The 25,325-nt window shown below is 47.5% G+C and overlaps 1 protein-coding gene across 5 annotated transcripts in view; it reads left to right on the forward strand.

Moving 5' to 3' along the window:
* The window catches only part of LOC135908692 (uncharacterized), a 171,749-nt gene extending 146,934 nt beyond the window's left edge, over positions 1–24,815 (forward strand). For all 5 annotated transcript variants that reach the window (XM_070534813.1, XM_070534814.1, XM_070534815.1 and 2 more), the window contains 4 exons: positions 1,136–1,283; positions 2,266–2,469; positions 20,989–21,114; positions 24,532–24,815. In XM_070534813.1, the coding sequence (XP_070390914.1) occupies positions 1,136–1,283; positions 2,266–2,469; positions 20,989–21,114; positions 24,532–24,726 (673 nt within the window). In that variant the 3' untranslated portion in view covers positions 24,727–24,815. The remainder of the gene's footprint in view (positions 1–1,135; positions 1,284–2,265; positions 2,470–20,988; positions 21,115–24,531) is intronic.
* Positions 24,816–25,325: the final 510 nt, after the last annotated feature.

Raw genomic sequence — 25,325 nt, forward strand, 5'->3', positions numbered from 1 at the left:
AGCCTTGTGACACGCCTCGTTGCCGGCAGGGCGCTGTTGCCCAGTTCTCCCCAGCCGTAGCTGCATTGCGTGCTTCGCCGCTCCACCGTGTCACGCCGTGTATTGTCAGAACACCGTCCTTGGGATTCCAGCTCGTAACCAGCGCGATCAATCATTCATTTATGTAGTGAAAATGCCCCCCCCCCCTTTTTTTTTGTGCCTGGCTCGCTCAGAGTTGTGTTCGAGTGCTCCTTTCCCAGCTAAGGCAATTCGAGGTGGAAACAGTCTTAACCTGATCAATTTTGTCGCTTCAGAAGATTTTGTCGACTCCTTTGAGTTAAATCTATAACTGCTGCTTGCGTAATCTGTACTTGTGATATTGTTACGGGTATGTTGGGAGTATAGACAGACTGAATTTACTAATGGTCTATATAATATAATGGGTCCATACTTTGTAAATTATCTAAGTATATTGGGTCATTTCAAGTTCTGTTTAATTGTTTTGCGGGAAATGTGTTGCTCATCATGCCACACCACGAAAACGGCTCACGGTATTGTAAAATAAATACATAAATTAACGCGTAAATAAATAGGCTTACACTTAGCATAAAAAGCAGCCAATGTCGCCTATGATTCGGTTTTCTTTATTTTCACTTTCATGTGGCTGTTACAAAGCCTGCAAGCAGGTGAACAAATTGGAAGTATTCCATGAACCATAACCGTAAAACAATATCAACCAACACATCAAACGCCTTCGCGGATTGCAAAGGCATTTGATCTGTTGGTTGATGTCATTGTTTTACTGTTATGGTTCATTGAATAATTCCAATTCAAAGGCGTTTGATGTTTTGGTTGATGTCATTCTTCTACAGTTATGGTTCATTGAATACTTCCCATTTGTTCACCTGCCTGCAGGCTTGAGCGACCTTGCAGAATCACAACCCAATTTCCTGGGAAAGTTTCGAGCTGTTGGACTAACTTCGGTTGCCTGTAAATTTGTCAGGCACTTAAAAACACTGCCTGCACATGAATGGACCGTTGGACCGAATGAGCGTTCACTTTTGGTGAATCTGCAGGAAACAAGCTGTAGGAAATGTCGCCCTTTTCAACGATTAAACGAGCTGTTGTGGCTTCGTGTCTGTCTTTCATCTTGCAGAAACTATCAAATAGACGTGTTTGTCGCTATCGGGTACGTTACGCAAAGCGACTCCAAGTCCGTGCAGTGTCGCATCGTGCCCCCGGTCTTGTATTCGGCAGAGTTATTGGAGCCTGCTTTCCTGAACACTACCTACCGCATACGTTTGGTAAGTCTTTTAATCAGTTCCATTCCATACTTGCACAACATATCCACGTTACAAGACAGGAAGAAAAAAAAGCCGCCCTAACGCGACTACCGTCCCTTGGCGAATTGCAAAGGCTTTTGATGGGTTGGTTGATGTCATTGTTTTACTGTTATGCTTCATTGAATACTTTAAATTTGTTCACCTGCCCGCCAGTCAGTTTGAGTGTGACGCCGCGAGTGGCCCTTCTGTTCTTTTAACCACGCGAGCGAAAATAAGAATTGGCCGCTCTTCCCCTCTTCCAGCTCACACGCTTTCTTCTTCTGAAAGTCGCGACTGCTCTCGTCTTCTCAAGTGTAAACGTGTTGAAAGAACATAACTCCTCCCGTCTGTGACGTTCCCTGCCATAGAGCTGGCCACACGCTGCACTTTCCTTTACTCTTCTCCTTCTACTCTTTCTCCACAAATCCCTTTCCCCAATACCACGGTTGAGGTGATCATGAGTTTGTGAAACAGTTACCGCGGTTTTCACTTTTGTTCAGGGCCATTCCGCCTCTTGGCGGCGCGCACCTCCTCTGGTTATTCCCCGTCAAACGCGCAACTCTCCTCCGAACAGGCGCGCGTTCCCGTCCCCTTTGCACTCTCCCGAAGACGAGGAGGCGCTTGGGCGGACAAATTTAGCTTAGGTCCGGCTATTTTCCTGAGCAATCATTTGGCCTTAAGGGGAAGTTGCAAATCTTTAAGCAGGCTTTCCTTGGCATTCCTGTGGTCCGTTAAGTTAGGCATCCCGCCATCCAACCTGGAAATTTGCGTACTCTCGCAGCAGGAAATTTCGTCAATGCTCCAGGGACTCTTGCAAATTTGAATGAATCTAAAAAGTCGCCTGTAATTATATTACCTCGCTACTGGCAGCAGCGTTCGCGATGGCTGACCACATGTTCAAGGTACCCCTACGATCTCTTCTTGCGCTGTAAGATTAATCTGCAAGAACTTCGCGGCATTGCAGGTCAGGGTGATAGCGAGCCTGCAGGCCGGAAAGAAGGACTGGCCAGCTGCAACTGTGTTAGCGGTGTCCGTGGGAATGGGTGGTCGACACTACTTCCCGCTGTATCCGGACAGCCTGGACGGCACACCTGGGAATTTCTCTCTGGGACACCGCTGCGCACCGAACAACCTTCCCGCGAGCAAGCTCATAGGAAGCATTGTGGAGGTAGGCAGCCTGTACTTTTACATCTTCGTGGGAAAATGTGCCACTCGAAGGTGAGCCTTCGATTTGGCCATTTTTTGCAGTCTTCAACGTGACAGGTATGTATGAAGGGACTAAGTGACATTTTCTATCTCCGCTTTGGCAAATTTGTCTCAACCTGCCTTAGTGACGTTCGCGTTGCTATGGGGTGTACCACTTTGTTTGCAATTTTCTCATTTTACCGAATCAGCGGTCGACAAGCTACATGAATCTAATGGCTGGACAATTTTTAATCACCAAGTGGAAGGCCTAAGCTATACATATGAACTGCCAGCTAGGTCAATTTTTTTTTTTCGGTCCAGGAGCTCATGTTTGCTGCGCGCAATATGCTCGGTGGAAAAAAAAGAGAATTTTAAAATACGGAAGCACCCACTCCAAGATAAGAAAACGGTCACCATACCTACTTTCATCAAAGCAACCCTTCAGAAAACGTGCACAGATCAACTGCCTTCTAACTTCAGACTCCAACATACCCGTACCCGCCACGGCAGCTATTCTTCCTCGTTTTCAAACATTTGTTAAGGCATATTGAAGGAGACTACACGTACATCGAAAGTTCCCAGTAACGCAGCAAGCAAGGAGCTTACTCCCTTGCAGGCTGTCGCCTACATTCACGCATTGTCTCATAACATTAACAAGATAGCATCTCGTGATAATGTTAGCGTTGTCATGTCTGCACCTTGTAAACTGTCACACGTTTGCGCCACGCCAGCAAAAGAGGGCACGTAATACAACACCCGTGACCAGGCTTAAGAAGTCTGTGTAGCCTATATCATCTCACTTAGTTGTGGGAAAGGATGCATCGGGCGTAATAATCAGTGCTTTAGCACTCGCGCGCCACCTAATGGCAAGATTGGTTTCGGTAGCCTAATTGCCCCACCTTGTAAGGGATGTGGATGTTTTCTGCAGTTTACTTAAATCGCATTTTTAGGCAGAGCTAAAGATAAGTCAGAGAGGGAGGTATTATAGGTTTATTGGAGTAGCCAAAGGTGTGACGCCTGTGTTAGCATGCCGTCTTTATCCCTCTTCGATAAGAAACTGCTTTTTCTTAATAACTATCTGCGCAAGTCTATTAGGTGACCAACGTGCACTCGCATTTTCTTATTGCTGCTGTTTTTGTAGCATATCCGCCTTGACAACGTGACTGAAACATGCACAAAAAGCGGATTCTCGTATTGAATAAAATCAGTTGGTTGTTCGCACCCGTCCTATTGTCGTTCGGTCGGTATCTGGTTTGCGGCTTGTATTTCCTTGAGTATGAGATTTCTATGTGGACAGTTGGTTTAGCTGAGGTGTACACATAAGCTAAACGAATAAGTTTAGGTTTGTTCTACATTCGGGTTCAATCGATCCTCAGTTTTCAATTTTTACAACGCCGGCAACACGTTTATGTTCATAGCGAATCGAATCAAATGGGCTCAATCTTGGAGATGTCTGATACCAAAGCAAAGTAACCGATAATCGGGCTAGAGTATTCACGTAGTCTCAGTACTGACATGATGAAAGGTGACGAAAAAGTATACGGGGTGTTTCATTGTTTTATTTGCGCTAACCCAATTTTTACAAATCATCTGGGGGCATATACGACAAAAAACCGCTCATTGATGTGCACAATGCTACATGAGAAATGCATATTGTCTAATTGACAAATTTCCACTAATCAGCCTTTTCGATTTTTTAATTAAGCGCACAATTTGTGAGACACAAATTGGTACCAGTGCTTTTCCAAGCTACATCCATTTGAAAGGAATTTTGAAACTGGCATCAATTTTAGGATAACAGCTGCCACACTTGCGGCAAAAGGCATTGTTTTTCCACTTGCTTCTTTTATAAAGCGCCTCTTGATGCATTCAAGCTCAAAGATTACTGGAACACTAAATGCCAAATCACATGCACGCGATTTCCGAGCGGCAGCGAAAAACGACGGTGTCGAGCAACAGGTCTTGCCATCGCGGAGGGCGGTTCGTCGCTGTCGCTTGTCGCGGCGCCGGTTCTTGACGAGCCAGAAAATTTCGCTTGACGCCCAGAAGTCCATGCGGCGACTTCAGCCGAGGACCGCGTGATTGCGCAACAACGCGGCAGCAACCAGTCCACCCTTGTCCGCGCGCGCTTCGATCTGAATTCGCTGTTGCTAGTTGCTCGTTCCTGTGACCGCAAAACATAAATAGAATAATCAGCGATCGCTTCTGATCTCAAGCTGGAGCCAAAGCGTCGGCATCGCCTTGTCGCTATTACTTCTTTAGTTGTAGCAATAACGACATAGTTTATTACTGACGTGAGTTGTTTGTATTGATGATATTAGGCCTGAGAAGCCACCAAGACCGCAAAAGTGTTTTGAGTTTGCTGACCAGATGGCGCCAGGCCATCTGGTCAGCAAACTGGTGATGACAGCATAGTAAAGCTAGATGTAATCCACCTTGTTTAAAAACGTGGGACTCTTGGAACGTTTGCGATTTTTACGGCACAGCTTTTAGGCACCCGTTCCTGTGTTGAGCGTCGGCGTTCCTCAGTGTTGTATACAGAATGGAAGACCGACACGGCCAGACGATGAATCTCATAACTACACGTTTGATAGCCCCTCAGATGTGTTCTTTCTAAAGTTGAAGAAGCACGCTCTGCGACATCGCCGACCACGTGCCGTCACGGGGAACTACCTGGCCCCGATTTCACCGGATGGCAGCATCTACAACATCTGCCCAATGAAGCAAGCGAAGTTCGCCGCCAGCAGGTGGCTTCACGCACATCCCGCTTCCGGTATGCATGTGGGAAGTGTCCTCGCAACACGAAAGAGCGTCTGCGTCGCCTTCACTGATACTCTCACTTTCTAAGTTGGTGTTAGCAGGGGGATACTCAACTGGCTGGGTCCTATTCCTGCGTATGGCACTGGTGCCTGTGTTAACCCAGTAGGGCCCAGGCTCGTGGGTTGGGGCTTGTACTGTCATATTGCGCTTGAGGTGTGTCCACCAGACGCCGTCTCTATAGAAAAGCTCTGGCAGGCCGCGGACTCCATGGCGTCTGTCGAAGAAAGTCTTCGAAAGACGCCATAGAATCCGCTTTCCTTTGACTTTCCAGTATTGTTCTTCGAAGTTCCAAAGGCTCTCTTGATGTGGAAGTTGGGGTGTCAGCATGGTGGAAATTAGAGGAAGCCTGGTTCTTCGCCAACGACCCACGAGTTTTTTTTCCGCAGGACTATATGCATTCTTCATCCTGAGGATAGTGAAAGCTAGATGTAATGTGCCTTAAACGGTAGTCTTGAGCGAAGACTGAAAACTCAGACGACGAAAACTCCGAGCCATTTTCAGGATTTCGTGGAATTCCGTGGAGTGCAATAATGACTTGGGGCGCTATAACGTAAAACTGGTGGCTAGAACGAAAAACTATTCGAAACTTTTGTATTCCAATTCTGCAATCAGCGCTCCGCGATTGGTCGAAAACATTTTTGGACCACGCCAACCTCACCTGTCTGTCACGCGACGTCACGAAAACCGCGACAGCTCCCCGTCTGATATGGCGTGTATACACTGATTATGCGTGATTTGACCGAACAAAAGAAAAATAGTTATTTCTGATTCGACACCTTTTCGCCGTCAACCCTCGTCTGTTGGTGAAAAGTTTTCTGGCTGCACCCACTTCACCTGCCTCCCACGCGACGTCACAAAACTGCAAAAACTTACCGCGTCAAAGTGACGTGTACGCATTAAAGATGCATTAATATGCCGAACAAAACTGAATTTTCTTCTGAAAAGCAGAAGGCTGCCCATTCCAAAAGGAATAAAAGATGGCTGCCGCTGATCGCTCGGCCACTGGTTGCTCGCACCTACCGGAAAGCATGGGTTTATTTTCGTATAATAAAGCCTTTTGAGTGTCCGTGTAACGTTTTCAAGCACTTTCGGCACGTTTACGACCTCATTCTGCCAACTCTTCTTTCCTGAGGTTCCGTTTTAGTGTCATGGTTAAGCTTGCGTTGCATGCCACCGCGATTTTCGACCAGCCACCACCAGATAAGTATGGGAAAGCGGACCAATCGCAGACGCCGGCACCACCCTCTTCATCCGGTTATCGCTTTTCAGTGCAGTGGCTCGGCCCCATCGAATTCCTCTGCGCTTTAGCGTGCTCCTCACCTCTTGTCATCCAATTAGATAAGACAAGCCGCTCAGTGTAGGCAACGTTATTCATTTTTAAAACAAACAAATGTGACCTCCTATGAACGAGGAGAGCATTTGATTGGTCTGTTCGGACAACACTGCGGGTGACAGCCCGGTGGTTGCGTCGGCGGTTCAGCGTATCTTGAATAATAATCGGTAGCTATCAACCCACCACTGGCTCTTATAGTGAAACACGTCCAGTGCAAAAGGTGCGGGGGTCTTTCTGGAAAATCGCAGCCTTTGGTGCTATTTTGCTGTTAAAACTTGTTTCGACGTATTCCGGACATTGCTTCACCCTGGACGTGACGTCAGCTGGGCCACCAGACTTTATCTCTGCTTCTCGGCTTTGCCATGCCGAAATGTCCTTCCTCTAAGAGTAATAGAATTTCTGTTTGGGAAGAAGTAGGGACGACAACTCGAGCAGCGTAGAGGAGTAATTCGTTATCTAGAGTGAGCTGGTGTCGATGCTCGTAGAATAGCTTTAGGTCCACAAATAAATCACACCTGGAGGGCCAATCTTTCTTGCTCAACTGGCGAAGTTCTGCACAAACAAGATCGGATGCCTTTAACGATTGAAGGCAGTGTTCCTTTATGGGAATAGATGTTTTCAAAGAGCTACGAAAGCATCCAAATTTTCTTCGAGCTCTGTCTTCTGGTGTTCGTAGAGCTGCTGTGGAAAGATTGACTGCGGCTAGAAGATTTTTGCCTGGAAAATATGCAATCTCCGTACTGGTATCGTATCATTCCCAACTTTATCCTCTCCAGCCTAAGCGTCAGGTCGTCAAGACTCTTCAAAGGTAAGATGGGAACGAACGGCTTGTGGTCCATTCAAGCCATCTCCAGCTTCAACAGCTTGCCAACAACGTAATCGCTAAACTTTTCACATGCCCAGACTAAAGTAAAAGCGTCTTTCTCGATTTGAGCGCGACGCTTCTCGGTCTCTGAGAGTAATCTTGAGGCATGCCCTATGACAGAAAACTTGCCGTTCGTTTGGTTCTGCTGGTTTAATGACCCAAGTCCGAAGGCCAAAGCATCTGCAGTGACCGCTGTTTCTCTCGCTGGATCGTAAACTCCAAGGACAAGGCGAGACGAGAGCACCGACTTCCTTCTGTTGAACGCCTGCTGTTGTGAAGCATACCAAGCGAACTCATACTTCTTTGACAGCAAAAGAATAAGTGGTTGCAGGACTTCAGAGAGATTGGGAATGGATCTGGCAAGGTATCTTGCCTTGCGGAGAATGCTCTGCAGCTCGGTCCAGCTTCTTGGGCTCTCCGTTTTTTAATATGACTTCAAAGTCCTTTTCGTCGGGTCATATTCCGTTGCTTAAATGATATTGCCCGACAAAAAAAAACGACACGGGCGTGAGAGAAGACGACACACCAGGCGCAATTAATGAGAGCAGCATTGCGGGCAAATTGGTAATCCATTGCTTAAATGATATTGCGCGACAAAAAAAAAACGACACGGTCTTCTCTCACGTCCATGTCGTTTTTTTTGTCGCGCAATATCAGTTAAGCAATGAATTACCAACTTGCCCGGAATGCTGCTCTCACTGCTTTCATATTCCGTCTTGGTCTAGCCACTGTGCAAGGGACGTAAGCAGCTGAACATTAAACAAGTATTTGCTTTCGTTCAAAGTCACTCCAGCCTTGACGAGTAGCTGAAGCACATTTCTGGGTGTCTCTGCGCTCATGCTTATTCGAATCCCCGATAAATATGTCGTCCATGTGACAGACAACACTGTTTATGCCTTTTAAAATGCATTACATCTGTTTCTGGAAGTGTTGAGGAGCAGACGCAATTTCAAACGGTAACCGGTTGAAACAGAAGCGCTCGACAGGTGAGATGAATGTGGTGAGCGTTTTATAATCTTCACAAAGCGGAATTTTCCAAAATCCAGAGTTAGCGCTCAGCTTGGAGAACACTTTGGCCCCGTGAAGTACTTCGAGAGTGGGCTCCACGGAAGGGATAGAATGCCATTCATAACGTGGCGGTTCACTTCTGTAAAGTCCACACAGATTCTCACCTCTCCGGAGGATTTTGGGACGATTACCATTGGTGAACACCACTTAGTCGGCCCATGAACAGGTGATATGACGCTGATCTTCTGCATTCTTTGTAGTTTCAACTTTGTCGTTTCGTATAAAGGGATCGAGATGCACCTCAGAGAGCTAAGCGTGAAAAGTTTTGCACCTGCTTGCAACTGAATCAAGTGTTCTCTGTGCAGCTTTTAGAGTACCTAGAACAACTGTAAAAATTGTTCTTTCGGGTTCACTTTCTCAGAAATATTGTTTACAAATGTCAACACCTGGAGTTCTTTGATTGCTAGTTTGCCTAGCAACGGAGTGCGGACCTCATCTAGGACGTAGACATCTTTAGTAGTCGTGCGGTCGCGGTAGATGAGCTTGAGTTGTGCTACCCCTGCGGCTCGAAGAAGCTTTCTAGCGAGGAGGAGCTGAGAGAAAGGTCTCTTGAGTGTCAAGAGTATTTGCCTTGGGACAACGGTTTCGTGGGCGCCAGTGTAAATTTTCAAGTCTACTGGCTAGCCTTGAACCACGGCTGTCGCCTCCCACGCTCCAGCATCCGACATCTTGAATTCCTCGAGGATACAGGCTTCTAAGGTTACTTGTTGGGTTTCAACACAATCGAGGCTCCACGACATGCATGCGGAGGCGTAATGACCTTTTTTTCAACAATTCTGCAGGCTTCTGAGCGTGCTATGCAGAGAGTGTGAGGGTGACCCTCTTGACCACACCAAGGCATATTTCCTGTGCCCTGTTTTTACGGGAGGATGAAGATCGCTGGTTTCCGCCGCGTGAATAGCGGCGGCTTTTCACCTGTTTGAAACAACTGGTTTGGGGACCGGATGGAACTTTGTTCACAGATAGCACTTTCATGTGCAGCTCGGCTTGTTGCTGACGGACGCTCTAGATCTGGCGGACGGACTCAAGAGCTTTCTGATGAGAGGTCTGCGTTTATCTGTTTATATTTTATTCCCACTACCAGGCAGTCGTGCTCGAACTCCACTCGAAGAGAGCTGAACTAACAAGCTTTCGAAAGTGTGTGAAGCGCAGTAACGAAATCTTCGGCCGACTCACCCTCTTGTTGCACCCTGCTGTTGAACCTGGCTCGTTCAAAGATCACGTTGCGTCGCGGGATAAAGTATTCATCGAACTGCTCCACGACTGCTTCGAATTTGTTGGACTTCTTTCAGAGAGAGCAAAAGTGGCGTAGATTTCCTCGGCCCGCTCGCCCATGATGTAGAGTAGCGCGTTTACTTGATGGTTCTCGGGCTGAACGCAGAACCCTGAAGAGGTTCGAAAACGTTGAAATCTTTTTTTGTACTTCAACCACTATTGTTGAGTAGACCATAAATATCACCGCTTTGACGCAAACAAGGAAGGACAGAAGGGAACAAGGGGAGCGCCAAAGCGATCATTTTTATGGTTTACTCAATAATATGAACCGACTAGCACAGCAACATGAATTTCTGGATTCAACCAATAGTTCGGCGATAAGAAGTTGAAGGCCTCCGGCTGTCGAATTACGAATGACGCCATGGCCTTGAATGTCGGGCGGTCGCGTTGCAAGAGTTCCGGGGTGTATCTCACCGGAGTTTCCTTGCTGGCGCCATCCTTTCCACGGAGGATGACTAGGAGTAGGTGTCCGCTGATAGCACCTGTTCTTCTGGCACCAGATTGTAGCCAGGAGGGAAGAGCGAGACGACCAGACAAGGAGTGACATAACCACACGTTTAATAGACTCCCAGACGTGTTCTATCTAAAGAAGGAGCACGCGCTGCCAAATCGCCGACCACGCGCCGTCACGGGGAACTATCTCGCCCCGCTTTCACCAGATGGCAGCATCTACAACACTCGGCGGTATAACGGAGTGAACGAGCGCACCGAAAAATGAAAGAGTGACCGCGGAGCTCGGCGAGGGACAAAATGCAGCGAGAGCGAAGGGGGCGCGAGGAGGTAAGCGGAGGAAGCCACCTTGAAGCAGCACCAGATGGCGCTCAAGTCCGTGCATCCGCCCACATGAGCTATGAACTGAGAACACAACTAGGTCTGGAAGAAATGGAGGCGGAGTCGGAATGCTCATCCATCAGGGAGCCCAATGGAAAAGAGTAAACTCAAAACGTCAAGAGAATGTTTGGTTATCAGGGACAATGAGCGGGAAGAACTTGGCAGGGCCTAACGTATTTGTGGACCGGAAATAATTGCACAGAGAAGAATCAAGAGTTAGTGGAATGCATAAGTGCTGATATTAAGGGTTTCAGGAATGATGCCGAAATTATCCTATTAGGTGTCATGAATGCCCACGTACAGGATCTAGACAGCTATACTGAAAACAGCGGGAAGTCAATGCTAGGTCTTTGTGAGCAACATAACCTCGTTATCGTGAATACAGGGCCTAAGTGAGAAGGACAGATAACGTGGGAAGTGGGAAACCGCCACTCGACCATTGATTACTCTCTGATGACAGAAGGAATTTATGATAAGTTGAGCGAAACGGTCTTTGACGAGGAGGGGTATGGCAGCATAGGGAGCGACCATAAACGCATAATGTTTACGTGGAATATGTAGTTGGGAAAGAGAGCAAGAAGTGCAAAATTGCCAGTCCAAATTTGAACGCTGAGCAAATAACAAATATAGCCACAAGAGTCGAGGAAGAACTTTGGAAATGGCCAAGTAAAGAATGGAAATATAGTGAGCTAAGCGTAATAACGACGGAGATACGGAAAGAGAAACAACATATTCGTTGGACAGGAAAATAGAAATTGAAAAGCTGGTCGGACAGGGAGTTACGAGAAGCGATCGCCCAATGACGGAAATCATACCGAGATCACAGGCAGGCAAAGAAGGCGCAGTTGCCGCAAGATGAAGGGTCCAGTAAATGGGAAATATACCGAGAGAAAAAGTCTGTCGTTCAAAGAACATGAAAGAGAACCAGATGGAAAAGGAGCTGGTACTGACTAATTTCAACTTGAAGAAAGCTGAAGAAAAAATTCATAAGCGTACAGCGACCTCGCTAGATGAGGTTCCCGTTAGGCTGATCAATGAACTAGGACCAAGAATTAAGGTAGCTCTGATGAAAGCAGTGGAAAAAACTTTAAAAGATAGAAGGATACCAGACAGTTGGCGACAAAGTAAAATGAATATAATTTATAAAGGTAAGGAGGAGAAATCTAAACTTCACTCGTATAGACCGTTGACCATTAAAACTGTATTATGCAGGTTAGCAATGCAAGCAATAACTTAAAGCTGCAAGCATGGGCAGAGAATAATAGCATTTTGGGAGAGCTTCAGAATGGCTTCAGAATAGGTAGGCATTTATATGATAACTTATTTGTTGTTACTGAGTGTATTGAATTATCAAGAGTAGGAAGCGGACCGTTATATGTGGCCTTTTTATGCAAAGTATACCGCAACATTAAGCGGGATATTCTGGAAGTGGAAGGCTTATTTAGGCGACGATTACCTACAGTTTGACTGAGCTTTACCTTGAGAATACCTTTTGCGTTGAATGAAAAGGGATGAGGAGCGAGGAGAAAGTTCATATCAACAAGGCCCTTTATCCCCACTGCTGTTTATGATGTACATGGTGAGGGTGCAGAGGGTGCTAGAAGGAAGTAATATCGGGTTTAATCTCTCATACAAACAGGCGACTACAGTACTAGAGCAGCAGCCTCCAGGTTTATTTTATGCGGAAGAGATTGTGTTGCTAGCTAACAACCAAAGTAATTTGCAACGTCTGGCTAGTATCTGTGGACAGGAAGGCGACAATTCGGGTTTCAAATTTAGCGTTAGAAAATCAGGTGTTATGGTATTGAATTAAAACAGTGAACAGACAGGGGCAACACAAGGCCAGGAAATACCTCGTGTAAAAGAATATAAATATCTTGTTATGTTGATAAACGAAGGCAATAGATATATGTAAAGACAGGAAAAAACATAGCAGTAAAGGGGAAGAGAAATGAAGAACGGAGCGCAATTGGGATACAATAGGTATGAGGTGATGCGGGGTATGTGGAAAGGTGTAATGATTCCAGGACATACTTTTGGAAATGCGGTTGTTTGCTTTAGATCACGGGTACAATCAGGGCTCGGTGGCAACCAAAGGTCAGTCGGACGCCTCGCATTGGGCGCTCACGAGAAGACTACAAATGAAGTTGTGCAGGGTCATATGGGCATAACAAGTTTTAAAGTGAGGGAAGCTCACAGTAAAATTGATTATGAAGAACGGCTGAGAAATATGGAAGAAAGTACATGGGCTGGGAGAGTGTTGAGGTATTTATACATAAAAAACATTGATTCACAGTGGAGGAAAAGAACTAGGAATCTTACCAGCAAGTATGTGGCCTTTGGGATGAGTAACATAGCAACAAAGAGCGTCAACCGAAAAGTCAGAGAGGCTGAAATAATCTCATGGCCGGCTGCAACGTAAAAGAAACCTGCTATGAGTAACTACTTAAGAGGGAAAAAGGAAATAGGGAAAGAAACCATTTATGAAAACTCGAAGGGAAGCTTATTAGAAGCGAGATCAGGATGCCTTAGAACACGCACCTATAAAGCGAGATATAAGAAGGAAGAAGAAGCATGTGCTTGCTGCGGTAAAGCTGGGGAAACGATGGTGTATGTTTTATTAGAATGTTAGGATATTTAGCCAGCGGTCGATTCAGACACCAATGGACTCCTTGAAGCCCTTAGGTTCCGCGAGAGCAGGGAGAAAGTAAGCATGTCCGCAATAGAGATTAGTAAGAGGTGATTGGAAGATTAGTGGAAGAAAAGTAAGGAAACGACAAAAAACGGAGACGTACAAAAACAAAGTTCACAATAGGTGATCAGAAAATTTGCCTATGGGAATTAATCGTGGTTTTCTTTTTCTTCTTGCTCTCTTTTTTCCTAGGTAGGACATTAGGTAGTATATTAACAACTGCTTGGTGGCGCAACCTACCTCCCCGTTCAAAGGGGACGCTCATAACATCCATCCATCCGCGCATCTCTCGTGGCTGGCAGCAATGGATAAGAAACTCGCTTTGAGTAACTACCTGAAAGGAAAAAACGGATTCAGTAAGGAAACATGTTATGATAACTCGGAGGGAAGCTCTTTACTTTTTGAAGGGAGATCAGGATTCCTTAGAACGTAGAGTTATAAAGCGAAGTACAACAAGGAAGAAGCACGTGCGTGCTTGCTGCGATAGATAGATAGCTAAACTTTATTAAAAGAATAATCAGAGAAACCGCTAATGGTCGGGGCCCTTACTCCAGGGCTCCGCTGGCTCTTGCCATCTTCTCAGCTCTCTTTATCAGCTTGAGCTGGTCGTCGAGGGCCTAGCTGGACAGCAGTGCCTCCCATTGCTCCCTCGTGGTGTTCGTGTCTGGGTGTTCTATGTTGTGTAGTGTGCACTCCCACGTAATGTGGTATAGGGTTGGTGTGGCCCCACACCATGGGCATTCGTCCTTGTAGGCTGTGGGGTGTATCCGATGTAATATGTGTAGGTTCGTGTGTGTGCCTGTTTGGAGCCTACGCCACGCAGCGGCATTTTCTGTCTTTAGGTTTCGATGGGGTGGTGGATATCGCAAGCGACGCCCTCTGTGGTGGTTCACGATCGCTGAATACTCCAGGTCGACAGGGTCCAGGACTTCTGCAGCCGGCGTGATGGGTTCTCGGTTATGTACGAATCCTCGAGCTCCTCTTTCGGCTTGCAGGTTGCTCGTGACGCCAGTGTGGCCCGGTATCCAGATGATGGTTTGGCTGGTGAAGACCTCAGAGTCCTCCTTGAGTATTCCGGCTAGGACTTGTGCAGCAGGTCTTCCGATTCTACCCTGTAGGAAGTTGCTGCAGGCCTGCTGGGAATCCGTGAGGATCGTCAGTGGTTGGTTAGCGTGTAGGCCCTCGTGGATGGCGAACGCGATGGCCAGCTCTTCGGCTTCCGTAATCGTGCAGGGCGGGTCGATGCCGCGGAGGTAACGTGGCCTTGCTGGTCGCATGCCACTGCAACTGCGCCCTTGTTGTTCGTCCCATACATGGCGGCGCCCGTAAAAGGGGCCATGGTATTGAACCTGAACGCTTTCTCCATATACTGGGTTCTTGCTCTCCTCCTACCGGAGTGTAGGTTAGGGTCCATGTTGCATGGTATCGGGGCAACGTGAAACCTGTCGTGGACGTGACGAGGTATCAAGCAGGTTTCTTGGGTTCGTGTTGTTATTGCTGGGAACCCCAAGGTTTGTAGGACCTGCCGGCCCGTGCGAGTCCGCGCAAGTCTCTGTTGTTACGAGACGTAATGGGCTTCTGTCAGTTCGCTGAGGGTGTTGTGCTACCCTAGGGCCAATAATTTTTCACTCGATGTACTCATCGGCAGGCGGAGAGCGGTCTTCAAAGCCATCCTCAAAAGTGTGTCGGCCTACTTTGTCTCGGACTGTGTGAGGTGGTAGTAAGGCAGGCTGTATGTGATTCTGCTCACCGCCAGGCTATTGACCAGTCGGAGGGTGTCCCTTTCCTTCATGCCTCTGTTCTTGGATTTGAGGAGTGTAAGGGTGTGTGTGGCCGTGTGTGTGGCCCGCTGGTGTGACTGCAGCCACATGCCCAGTACCCTCAGCAATGGCTTCTCTGGTATGAGGCCCCTGTTGAGGCGTACCTCGAATCTTCTTGTTGGGTCTGTTGGGACTGTGTGGTTACCCCGACCTCGCCAGACTCGTAGGAGCTCAGATTTCTTGGGGGAGCACTGTAGACCCCGTTGGCTTACGTAATCTTGGATGAGATTTGCTGCAGTTTGCAGCCGTTCTTCTTTTTCAACGAGGGACCTTGTTGTGGTCCAGAGTGTTATATCGTCTGCGTAGATTGCATGCCGAAGACCTGCTACGTCCTGCAGTTGGCTTGCGAGACCGATCATGGCGACGTTGAACAGCGCGGGAGAGATGACAGCACATTGTGGTGTGCCCTTGTTGGGAGGGTGATACACTGGAGTCTGGATCTTTCCCATCTTCAGCTCCACCGTGCGGTGGCTCAGGAAGCTCTGAACATACTTGTACGTTAGCTCGCCGCAGTTGGTGTTGGCCAGCCCTTCTAGGATTCCTTTGTGGCTGACGTTGTCGAAAGCCCCTTTGATGTCGATTGCTAGGAGGACGTGTTCACCACTGCGGGAAACGTTATTGAGGACTTCTTCCTTGATTTCGAGTAGCAGATCTTGTGTGGACAGGTCTGCGCGGAAACCGAACATGGTGTCCGGCAGGTGTTTGTTATCTTCCAAGTGTCTCTGTAGTCTCGTGTTTATAATTTTTTCGTACACCTTGCCGAGGCAACGCGTGAGCGATATGGGTCTGAGGTTTTCAATTGCCAATTTCTTGCCCGGTTTAGGGATCATGATTATTCGTGCGTGTTTCCACATCGCCGGTACCGTACCTTGTTCCCAGTGTTGGTTGAGAAAGGCCGTGAGCGCGGAGATAGACTTGTCGCTCAGGTTTCTGCTCATCGAATTCATGATTTGGTCCGTGCCCGCCGCTGTGTTATGGGTGGTCGCTGCGATGACTGCTCTCAAATCGTTTTCGGTGATAGGTTTGTCCATAGTGGGTTGGGTTGTCCTGTGTAGGGTGTTCTACATGGTTGGGTGGGAGTGGGATCTCCATAGCACTTGGTCTTAACGGCACCGATGATGTCTTGTTGGCTGCCTGGGTAGATGTGTAGTAACCGTTCCAGAGCCCTGTGTCCTTCTCCTTTGGTTTTGGTGGGGTCCAGGATGGCTTTCAGGATGTGCCACGCCTTGGTCGTGTCCACCGTGCCACCGAAGGAGTCACAGAATCTATACCAGTTCGCTGAGGCGAGTTGCATGGCATATTCTTCTGCTTCCGCTGTTATTTGTGCTATGCGCGTCTTCAGTTTCCTGTTATATTTCTGTTTTTCCAGCGGCGGGTAAGGCCCCGTTTGGCATCCCACAGGTGTAGCAAGTGGGGATCCACCTCTGGGGCCTCTCCCGTTCTGGCGATTTCCTTTGTATGGCGTTGTTTATGTCGACGGAGCTTGTCGCACCAGTCTTCCAGGTTCGTGATTGTGTCGGCGTCCTGTTCTTGGGCTTCCCTGATTTTTCGCCAGTCAGTGAGTTTAGTTGTGCCGATCTGCCTGCGTAGGCGTCCAGTCTGTAGTGTTATGTTTAGTATGTAGTGATCGCTGCCAAGGTTTTCGAGTGTGTTGAGCCATTCGGCTCGCGTGGTTTGAGTGAGGAAGGTGAGGTCGGGAGTGGTGTCGCGTGTTACGCTGTTCCCTTCCCTCGTCGGTATGTTCGGGTCTGTGATGAGTGTGAGGTGACACTGTTAAATTAGTCTTTGTAGCTGGAGACCCTTCCAATCCTGCCTCTGGTACCCCCATAGCATGTTCTGAGCGTTGAAGTCTCCTATGATTACAAAGGGACTGTCTTTAGCGAGGCGGAGGGTGTCCCCAAAGAGTTTTCCTATGTTGTACCGCCTTTGGCTGGGGGGGGGGCAATAAATGCTGAGGACGAAGGCGCTCTGTTTCTGGTTGCCTTTGTATATTATTTCGAGAAGTACATGTAGTATGTCCACGTCGTCTATGGGTTTGTGTTGTATGGTTGTGATGTTTCTGTCTACTAGTGTGGCTACCTTCCACTTGTCGTTTTGACTTGTGTGGTATTCTTCGTAGCCATGTAGTGTTGGTCGGGTACCGGGCTCTTGTAGGGCTATGACCCCCGGTGGCTTTGACGAATGGGCGATCAATTGTGTCAGCAGTCCTTTCTTCCTCCGGTACCCACGGCAGTTCCATTGCCAAATTTCTGAGTTTTCTTTGACTTGCCTGTATGGTCTAGGCATTGTTGGACGTTGTGGTCGGTGATGTTACGATTTGGTTCGGTGCTGCTACAGGTGTGGCCTTGTAAAGGTTCTGTCGCAGCGTCTTTCGTAGTTTTATGGAGTGAAGCTGGTTTCTAAGCTGGCTGTCTGCAGTGGCTTCCATGTGTTTTATTGCTGCATCTGTGCGTTGTATTGCAGTCTGTGTTATTTGTTCCAACTGGGCGCGTGTAGCGTCCATGAAGGCTTGCATCTGGGTGCGGATGGCATCGACATGGATTTGTAGGTCAATGATGTCCTTGTGTGGAGCCACCTGTTGTGGTATTTGTGTGAGCTGTATCACTTGTTGTTTGAGTTGTCTGTTTTCTTGTGTGAGTGTCTTTATCTGTGCGCGCATGGTGGCGAGTTCCTGTTCCAATTTAACAGATGGTGGCGTCTGTGGTTTTTTTATACGAGGGAGAGGCTACTGCTGCCCAGCTTACCTCGTGTTCTTTGGTGGTAGTCCTCTTGAGTGAGGCTTCCTTGGTCTTTCAGTGGTGTTGCTGGAGCCCCTTGTCTTTGAGTGCTGCGGTGGCTGGTGCTGCCTGCTGTCCTTGTTTGGGCGTCGACTGAGATCGCCGTCTGGGCGACTGAAAGTGAGACCGGGGCGAGAACAGGAGCGGGACCTGTACCTTGGGTTGGAACCGGACCGGGATCCGTAGATGCTCAGAGACTCCGAGTAGTCGGAGTCTTCCCGCTCGGAGCTGAACCATCGCGGGCGAAGCTCAGCTGCCTTGGTCGACTGAGGGACCGGGCAGGGCGGTCGTTAGGTTTTGGCTGTGGTGGTGGAGGCAGGCTTCCATCTGGGCGGAATGCGCTTGAGCTTGTTGTTGCACTCTGTTGCGGCCGTGAGATGGGCCCCTCCGCACTGGGCGCACTTCGGAACACAAGTGTGCCCGGCGTCTGGGTTAATGTGGTCGCAAACGTCGCACGCACGAACCGTTGGGTTGGGGCAGACGTCTGGTCGGTGTCCGGTGATTCTACAGATGGAGCAGAACTGCCTTGTCGGCTGGTTGTCTCGGCAAGGCATCTCCCCTCCGTAGTAATATACAAATCTAGGCACCTGGGGTCCCTCGAAGTGGAGTAGGGCTGTCTGGGATTATCCGAGCATACGGACCCGCACGATGCGGACTCCATGTGTGCGGACCCGAAGATTCGCCATAAGCTCTTCTTCGCCGGTGCCTGCGTCGATGCCGTGCACGACACCTTTTTAGGCAGGCCTTCGGGTGTTGATAGATACACCTTCACATGGTGTGATCGTCCGTGAAAGGTGAGGCTTATAATTTTCATGAGGGTGGCCACCGTGGCCTCGTGAGGGGTCCTCACGATGATGATGTTCGAGCCGTGTCGCAGGCGGATAGAACAAGTTTTACAGAACAAGATAGAACAAGTTTTATTAGTATGTGAAGATGTCTACCCAGTGGTCGGTTCAAGCTCTTCTGGCCTCCTTTAAGCCCTTGCACTCAGCGATAGCGGGGGAAGGTGAACACGTACGCTATAGAAATTAGTGAGAGGCGCTTGGAAGTTTGGTGGCAGGTAGTAGGGAGACGACGGGGCAACGGAGCCGTACAAAACAAGTTCCCAATGGTGGTCAAGAAAGCTTGGTGCTGTGAAATTAGCTTTTTTTGTCTGTTTTGTTATTGTTCCTTTTTTGTTTAAATATAGGTAGGACCTTAGGCAAAATAACAAGAGCCTGGTGATGCGACCCGCCGCCCCATTACAAAGGGGACACTCATACCATCCATCCATCCATCCATCCATCCATCCATCCGCGGCAGCAACGGCACCTGCCGTGTGTAGCGAAGAAGAAAAAGAACCAGAAAGCTCAGCTTCGCGCACAGCGTTCACCGCAAAACATTTCCCGGCAAAGATTGCGGTTGCATAAACTGCAGTGGCCGGGAAGCGGTAACTGTGTGGCCGTTCTATAAATAGCGCCGTACGTCGTAGCTCTCTGATTGGTGCGATGGCTCAATATATCGCGAAATGAAAGCACGGATACAGCTGCATGCGCTCAAATTTCGCATTAGGGCGCATCGTAATCATCGGTGATATTTTCACTGGCGCACGATTGTACTCATTCGGACAACAGTGTAAATTTGAGGCCACTATTTTTTCGCGATGCCGCCTCCATATGGCTGCTCCATGCTGCGACAGGACAGCGCAACAGGGTGTGCCTGTTGCGTCGCTTGTCGCTGTCGCATGAACATGGCGTGCAAGTGGTTGCCGCTTACCGCATTTCATCGCAAACAATGAGAGCTCTTATCTCGAAACTGGTACCATTCTCTCAATGTGTTCTCTGGGGATAAGACCTTCGGATAATTCATCGGCTACAATTTCTAACATGCAATACGCGCTGTAAACTAATTCTAAAATTTAATCTTGCGGAAGTTCTACTCTATATTCACTCAATTATTCATTTAAATTTTTCGTAAAACTAGTGTCCGCCTCTAAGAATAATCTAGCTGAGGCAAAAGAATTGTTCTGCATGTCAGAGTTCTTTTTTTAACTGCTAACGGTAAAATATACAGGGAGGTATGCGCTGTTTATGTGCACCGTGGCAATTTGGGACACTGGACGCCATGTCGTCCTCAGCAAAATAAATCCGGTATCTTACATTTCTTTCTTTTTTCGCCCTTCTTGAAGTATACTTCCCGTGATTTCAACGCACCAACTATCCCAGTAAGGCACCTTGCTCATTATTGAACCTTATTCGAATCTTATGAAGTCGCTTCAGTGACTGACTTCTCAATCTCGTCAAGTTGTCAGCCCTCGGCACAGGACCACACGGAAACAACTCAAGTTTGCGTTGTCGCTCCAATGCCAGCTATATCGAAAGGCGGTAGCGTTGTTTTTGTTAGAATTTAGTCAGCACTGCATAAACATGAATATCGAGAGAAGCAAGTCCTGTAAGGCATCGATGTAATCTTAACCGCAGTTAACCTTTTCTTTAGGGTCTACGTCACGAGGGAGCGCAAGACAGACATACGAAGAACCGTACACAAAACCGGCCACAAACTCGCGAATGCCGTTTTTAAAATGTGTTTTTCCCGTCCTTTCTTTGTTGCTTTCTTTCCTTCTTTTTAAGCAGGGCTATTGCAATACAATATTTATTGGTCTCCACTCAACTCGACTTGGCTTGCAGGGAAGCAAATTTATTTCGTCAAATGTACTGTTCCATTCTCCGGCACACAAACGCGTATACCAACGTGTTCTGCACGCAAGACTCGAATTTTACATGCGCAGAGTGTTGCATCTAACAGCCAAACATTCGAAACAAAGAAGAACTCGTTTTCATCAAGCACAGTTGGTTCTTTGCTGTGGCAGATGGCGCTCGTGCGTGTGTTATCATTAAGTTTTATGTGTGCCTTCTGTCCTCGTCTTTGATGTGCGCCGTTCACATATCTATTAATGCACTTCCAACGTATGACTCTGACTTATGAGGAGTCCTGTAGCGCTAAACGCCGGAACGTGAGCTAAAGCTTGTTTCCTTTTAACAGGTCTGCAAAGACCGGGTCTACAACAGCACGTTCTACCTGGACACCACTTTTCAAGCTCTCGTCGCGTATGACAAGGCGAATGCAAAACTATTCACTTATGACAGCGCCTCCAGTCTTCGCTACAAGGTGAGGGCGCCGACTGTCCAGGGTGATGTGGCTCAGCACGGCCTCCTGACTACTAGCCACAAGTCTATCTTAATACATATCTTAATACATATCTTAAAGTGCGCGTGAAGACCGGGGAGTGGTGGCATACACACAAGTGTGCATCTCTCTTTATAAGTGTGTCTCTATGCGTGTATTGATGCTCTCCCTATTTGTACAAAGGAAAAGACGGCCCTTGTGTGTCCTCCTCGCTATTTCTGCAAAATGCATGTCCTGCCTGCGAAACAAAATTTTTATTAAATGTTTGCTTTCTTAGAGAATAATCTGTTTACATCCTCAGTCACTCGTTTCTGTATAAGAGCAAGGTCACGGTTGTTTGCATATTTACTCACCTGTATGCCTACGTAATGACCGCCATGTACCTAACGGAGTACACGCAGGAAAAGAAATGCTGCCACAGATCCCTCATTGCTCTGAGACTTGCGCGAATTGAACCTTCGTAAACGGCTAACTATTTTCTTTGGGATTCCGTCTTCTCATTCAAAGGCATTTTTACAGCGAAGCTGTATGTAGCTTGCTGATTCGTCCGCCCGTCTCTTGTACACCGAAAACTCCTCTGGCGCAACTCCATGCGCATGCGCGAAAAAGAAGAGGAAGGGAGGTGCGTGATCGGCTGCGCCAGTAGTGACGTCGTTGCTCTCCATCGCAGCCGAGCGCGCGCGCCGCAGTTTCTCTCCGGCTCCGAAATGGGTAGGCCACGCGTCATACATACTCCTTAAGAGCAGGCAGCGTTCGGTCAGCAACGCCGCGAGCTGAACCGGGAGCGAGCTCGTCTGCGCCTTGCCGATGCTGCAGCCCGGGCACGAGAGCAGGCTCGTACAACCAAACGCAAGCAGTAACGGCATACCGTGGATCCGGCAGCCTATCAAGCCGTCGTTTAATGAACCGTCAGGCTTGAATTAGGGATAAACATCGAGGCCACACTTTCTAGCTTCCCTGGTTAACAATTTGTACGGAGTGCCTGGGGTGATATTTTTCCTTGGGTACACTTTCTAATCACCTTATCGACGAAACTTATGTTTCATTTAGTGCATACATTGCAATGCGCGTCCATTTTAGCTTCATTTTCTTATCCTCAATAACGTAATCAGCCACCCACGATTTATTTCTCTTTCATTCAACTAGAATGCTTTAACGCACCAAATTTGCTCGCTCTGACTAAGGCCCTGTCACCCATACATTGCTCAACAATGAGGTAGCATATAACATACAGATAGTATACACACATATCAATAGCGTGGATTAGACATACATAGCATACATTACAAACATACGTGCATTCAATACAACAATCACTGCACAACTTTCTAAGTAGAAACAGTTTAGGATCAGCAGAGTAATATGAACACGAAAAATATATATATATTTATATATATATATAAGCACAAAATGAAACGCACTTAAAATAATTCTACATAAAACACACAAGAAACCAATAGCACAATGTCAATCAGAAAGTTTCCCCCCTCTCTTTTCCCTGTTTTTTATATATTTTATAAAACACCCTCACCAACACATTCCGAAGTCAATATGCCTTTTTCCGCGCCTTAACCCAAGGTATCGCCATTTCTGGATGCCGCCGTAACGACACCTACGTTGAGCGACTTGGGCAATGCCCCTTAAAATACCATGCCGCTGCCTTTCAGTCACCCCATACATTGCACCGCAGACTCCTCGTCGCCAGCACATATTGCTGCCATGCTACTCAAGTCACTCTTTCAAATCATGTTTTTTTTTGTCTTTTGTGTTACTCGCGCACTGACCACCTGACCGGCTCTTCTAATGCCACAAGATCATGCCGCCAACAGCACCCATTAATGCTTCCTAACATCTCGCCTCCCCAACGCGCTCTCATGCCCCCGTCTTTATTTCATTTTTTTCGTACGTGTTCATTCCATCTTTTTTTTTTCTTGTCTTGGTGTCGCCCTGTTTTTTTTTTGCTTTTCTTTCTTTTCTCCCCGCGTTCCCACTCTCCCGCTCTTGTCCCCTCATCTTGGGAACGGAGCTCACAGACGCGGACGACAGCGCTCCTTTCCTGTGAAGTCTCTCCCTTTAAAACCAGCCGCCAGCGAGAACACCCGCACGTGACGTCACTGCACTAACCCTTTACAACTAACACGCCGAGGATGACGAGGCCGCCTTTGACGACAATAGGTCCTGCTATTGAAACATTGACCAGCCTTTCTGAGGCACGTTATCCCTGTTTACAAACTTTATACCACAGTCAGCCCTTTAAAAACCATTTCACTAACCGGTTTACGTAAGCTACACTTCGCATGCATACGCTCGCGCGCGCATAATCTGCATGAGTGTTTGTTATATTTCCCAGAATATTTCTTTCATCGGATAGTTTTCCCCTGCTGCTGCAGGTTGTGTCAGCTTCTCGCGTCGCTTAAGCAGCTCGTTCACAGTGTGAAATTTGAGTGGGATTGCTAATCGGCGTGCGCAGGTGCTTGCTATATTTTAATAAAGTGCTGAACTGACAGAGGCTATTTAAAGGCCCACCTCAATGTGAACTAGCTCTGTTTTGAAGTCGCTTAGATAAGTGGTGATTCCTGTTACTATTACATTATATGGATATTCATAATGTGTAGCACGACAGCAACTATGAGCTGTTTTCTTTTTTTTTCACGGTTGTTCAAAGTTGTTGAAAGAATAAGGACTAGAGGAGGAGGGGCCCGAAAAACAAAGAAGAGCGCTACCTTTAAACTTATCTCGGCATCTTAGTTATCACCAGCATCGGCCCGCTGTGACCTGTGGGTGATAAGAAGGGAATGCAATACACCGAAAGAAATCCTTGCACGAAACCAGCCCTGAACACGAACAATAAGCCGCAATGTGCTTCCTTAAAAAAGACGCGCAAGCTCGTTGAAAAAGCTGTGTTAATACTGCCGACATCCGCCAGTATCGAACAATTATTTCACAGGTGTGTCAATGGCAGCGTCGGAATAAAACTGTGGAGAACAGACAAGTGTAGACAGGAGCGCAGACGTGCTTCCCGTGAGATCAAGAATTCTCACTATTCTTTAGACGCGACGTAATCTGTCCGCTTGTAGTGTCCATCAGTATGTTACAGTGTGTGAAAGAATTACTGCCTTTAGAGAAAATTACTTACGCGAGTGCTCAAAAGCGATATGCAAGCGCTGCACACACGTGTCCTTAGCGCACCGTGGCAGAACCAAATATGGCGTCGAGCTGAAATTTGCGTACTATTGGGGGGTACTTGTTTCGGATGATGCGCGGTAAATGTTTTATGGTTCTCTGCGCTGGTTGCGGGCTTGCTAAAAATAAACTAGCGCGTGCGCTCGGCGTAACGGCTCGGCTGCAGACCTGGCAGTGACTGCACGCGGTGGCGCGTGCCGGCTTCTTTCTGCGCAGTTGTGCGAGACGAAGAGCAACGCGACGAGCATCAGTTACACCATCGTCGCCGACAACATCCAGTTCGAGGATGCCACCAACGAGTGCGGATACGGAGCGTTCAGCCGGCTGAGAACGCTCAAGGCGCTGACGCACTTCTTTTTCGACGACTACAGTGATGCGAGCTTTCGCGACGCATGCCTCTCGGTCGCGTAGCGCGACTGGTGATCTATGAGCCCTTGATTTCTCGTAGCTTTGCATGCGTGATTTCTCCTAGTTCAGTTTTAAGTAATAAAGAAAATTTGTTCGACCAAATGAGCTCTTTAGTCACAGCAATTTTCTGAAATAATACTGAATTCTATGGGGAGCTACAGCGGCGAGCCTTACATTAGTGTCGGTTGAACGTAGCTGGAGCGTAGCAAGACAGCCGTGGTAGAAAATTAAGACTTTCGAAAGCTCATCGCTTCTTATTCTCCTTTAATTTATTTTCTCAAGACGTACATAAAAAATAGTGAAACACGTTACAATTCATTCAAGGTTGCATCGTTCCACCAATTTTTTTCTCTGTGCTCGTAGGTTCAACATTATTTTGTTGACATCGTATATTTTAGGTCCATTTCCGATAATTGGAGTGCAAATTTCCCAACAGCTTTCATTAGAAAGCTAGATTTCCTTTAGAACGTAATCTTTAGACCCTGTTGCTCAACCGCGCTTTTGCTGTTGATATTATAGGTTTATTTTCCATGGCTGTATGAACAAGAAGTGTCGTAGCTAGTGTCTTGAATAGGAGACCTCTTTCTACATCTGTGTCTTTT

The sequence above is a fragment of the Dermacentor albipictus genome, chromosome 3 (assembly GCF_038994185.2).
Source record: "Dermacentor albipictus isolate Rhodes 1998 colony chromosome 3, USDA_Dalb.pri_finalv2, whole genome shotgun sequence".
Taxonomy (NCBI): Eukaryota; Metazoa; Arthropoda; class Arachnida; order Ixodida; family Ixodidae; genus Dermacentor; species Dermacentor albipictus.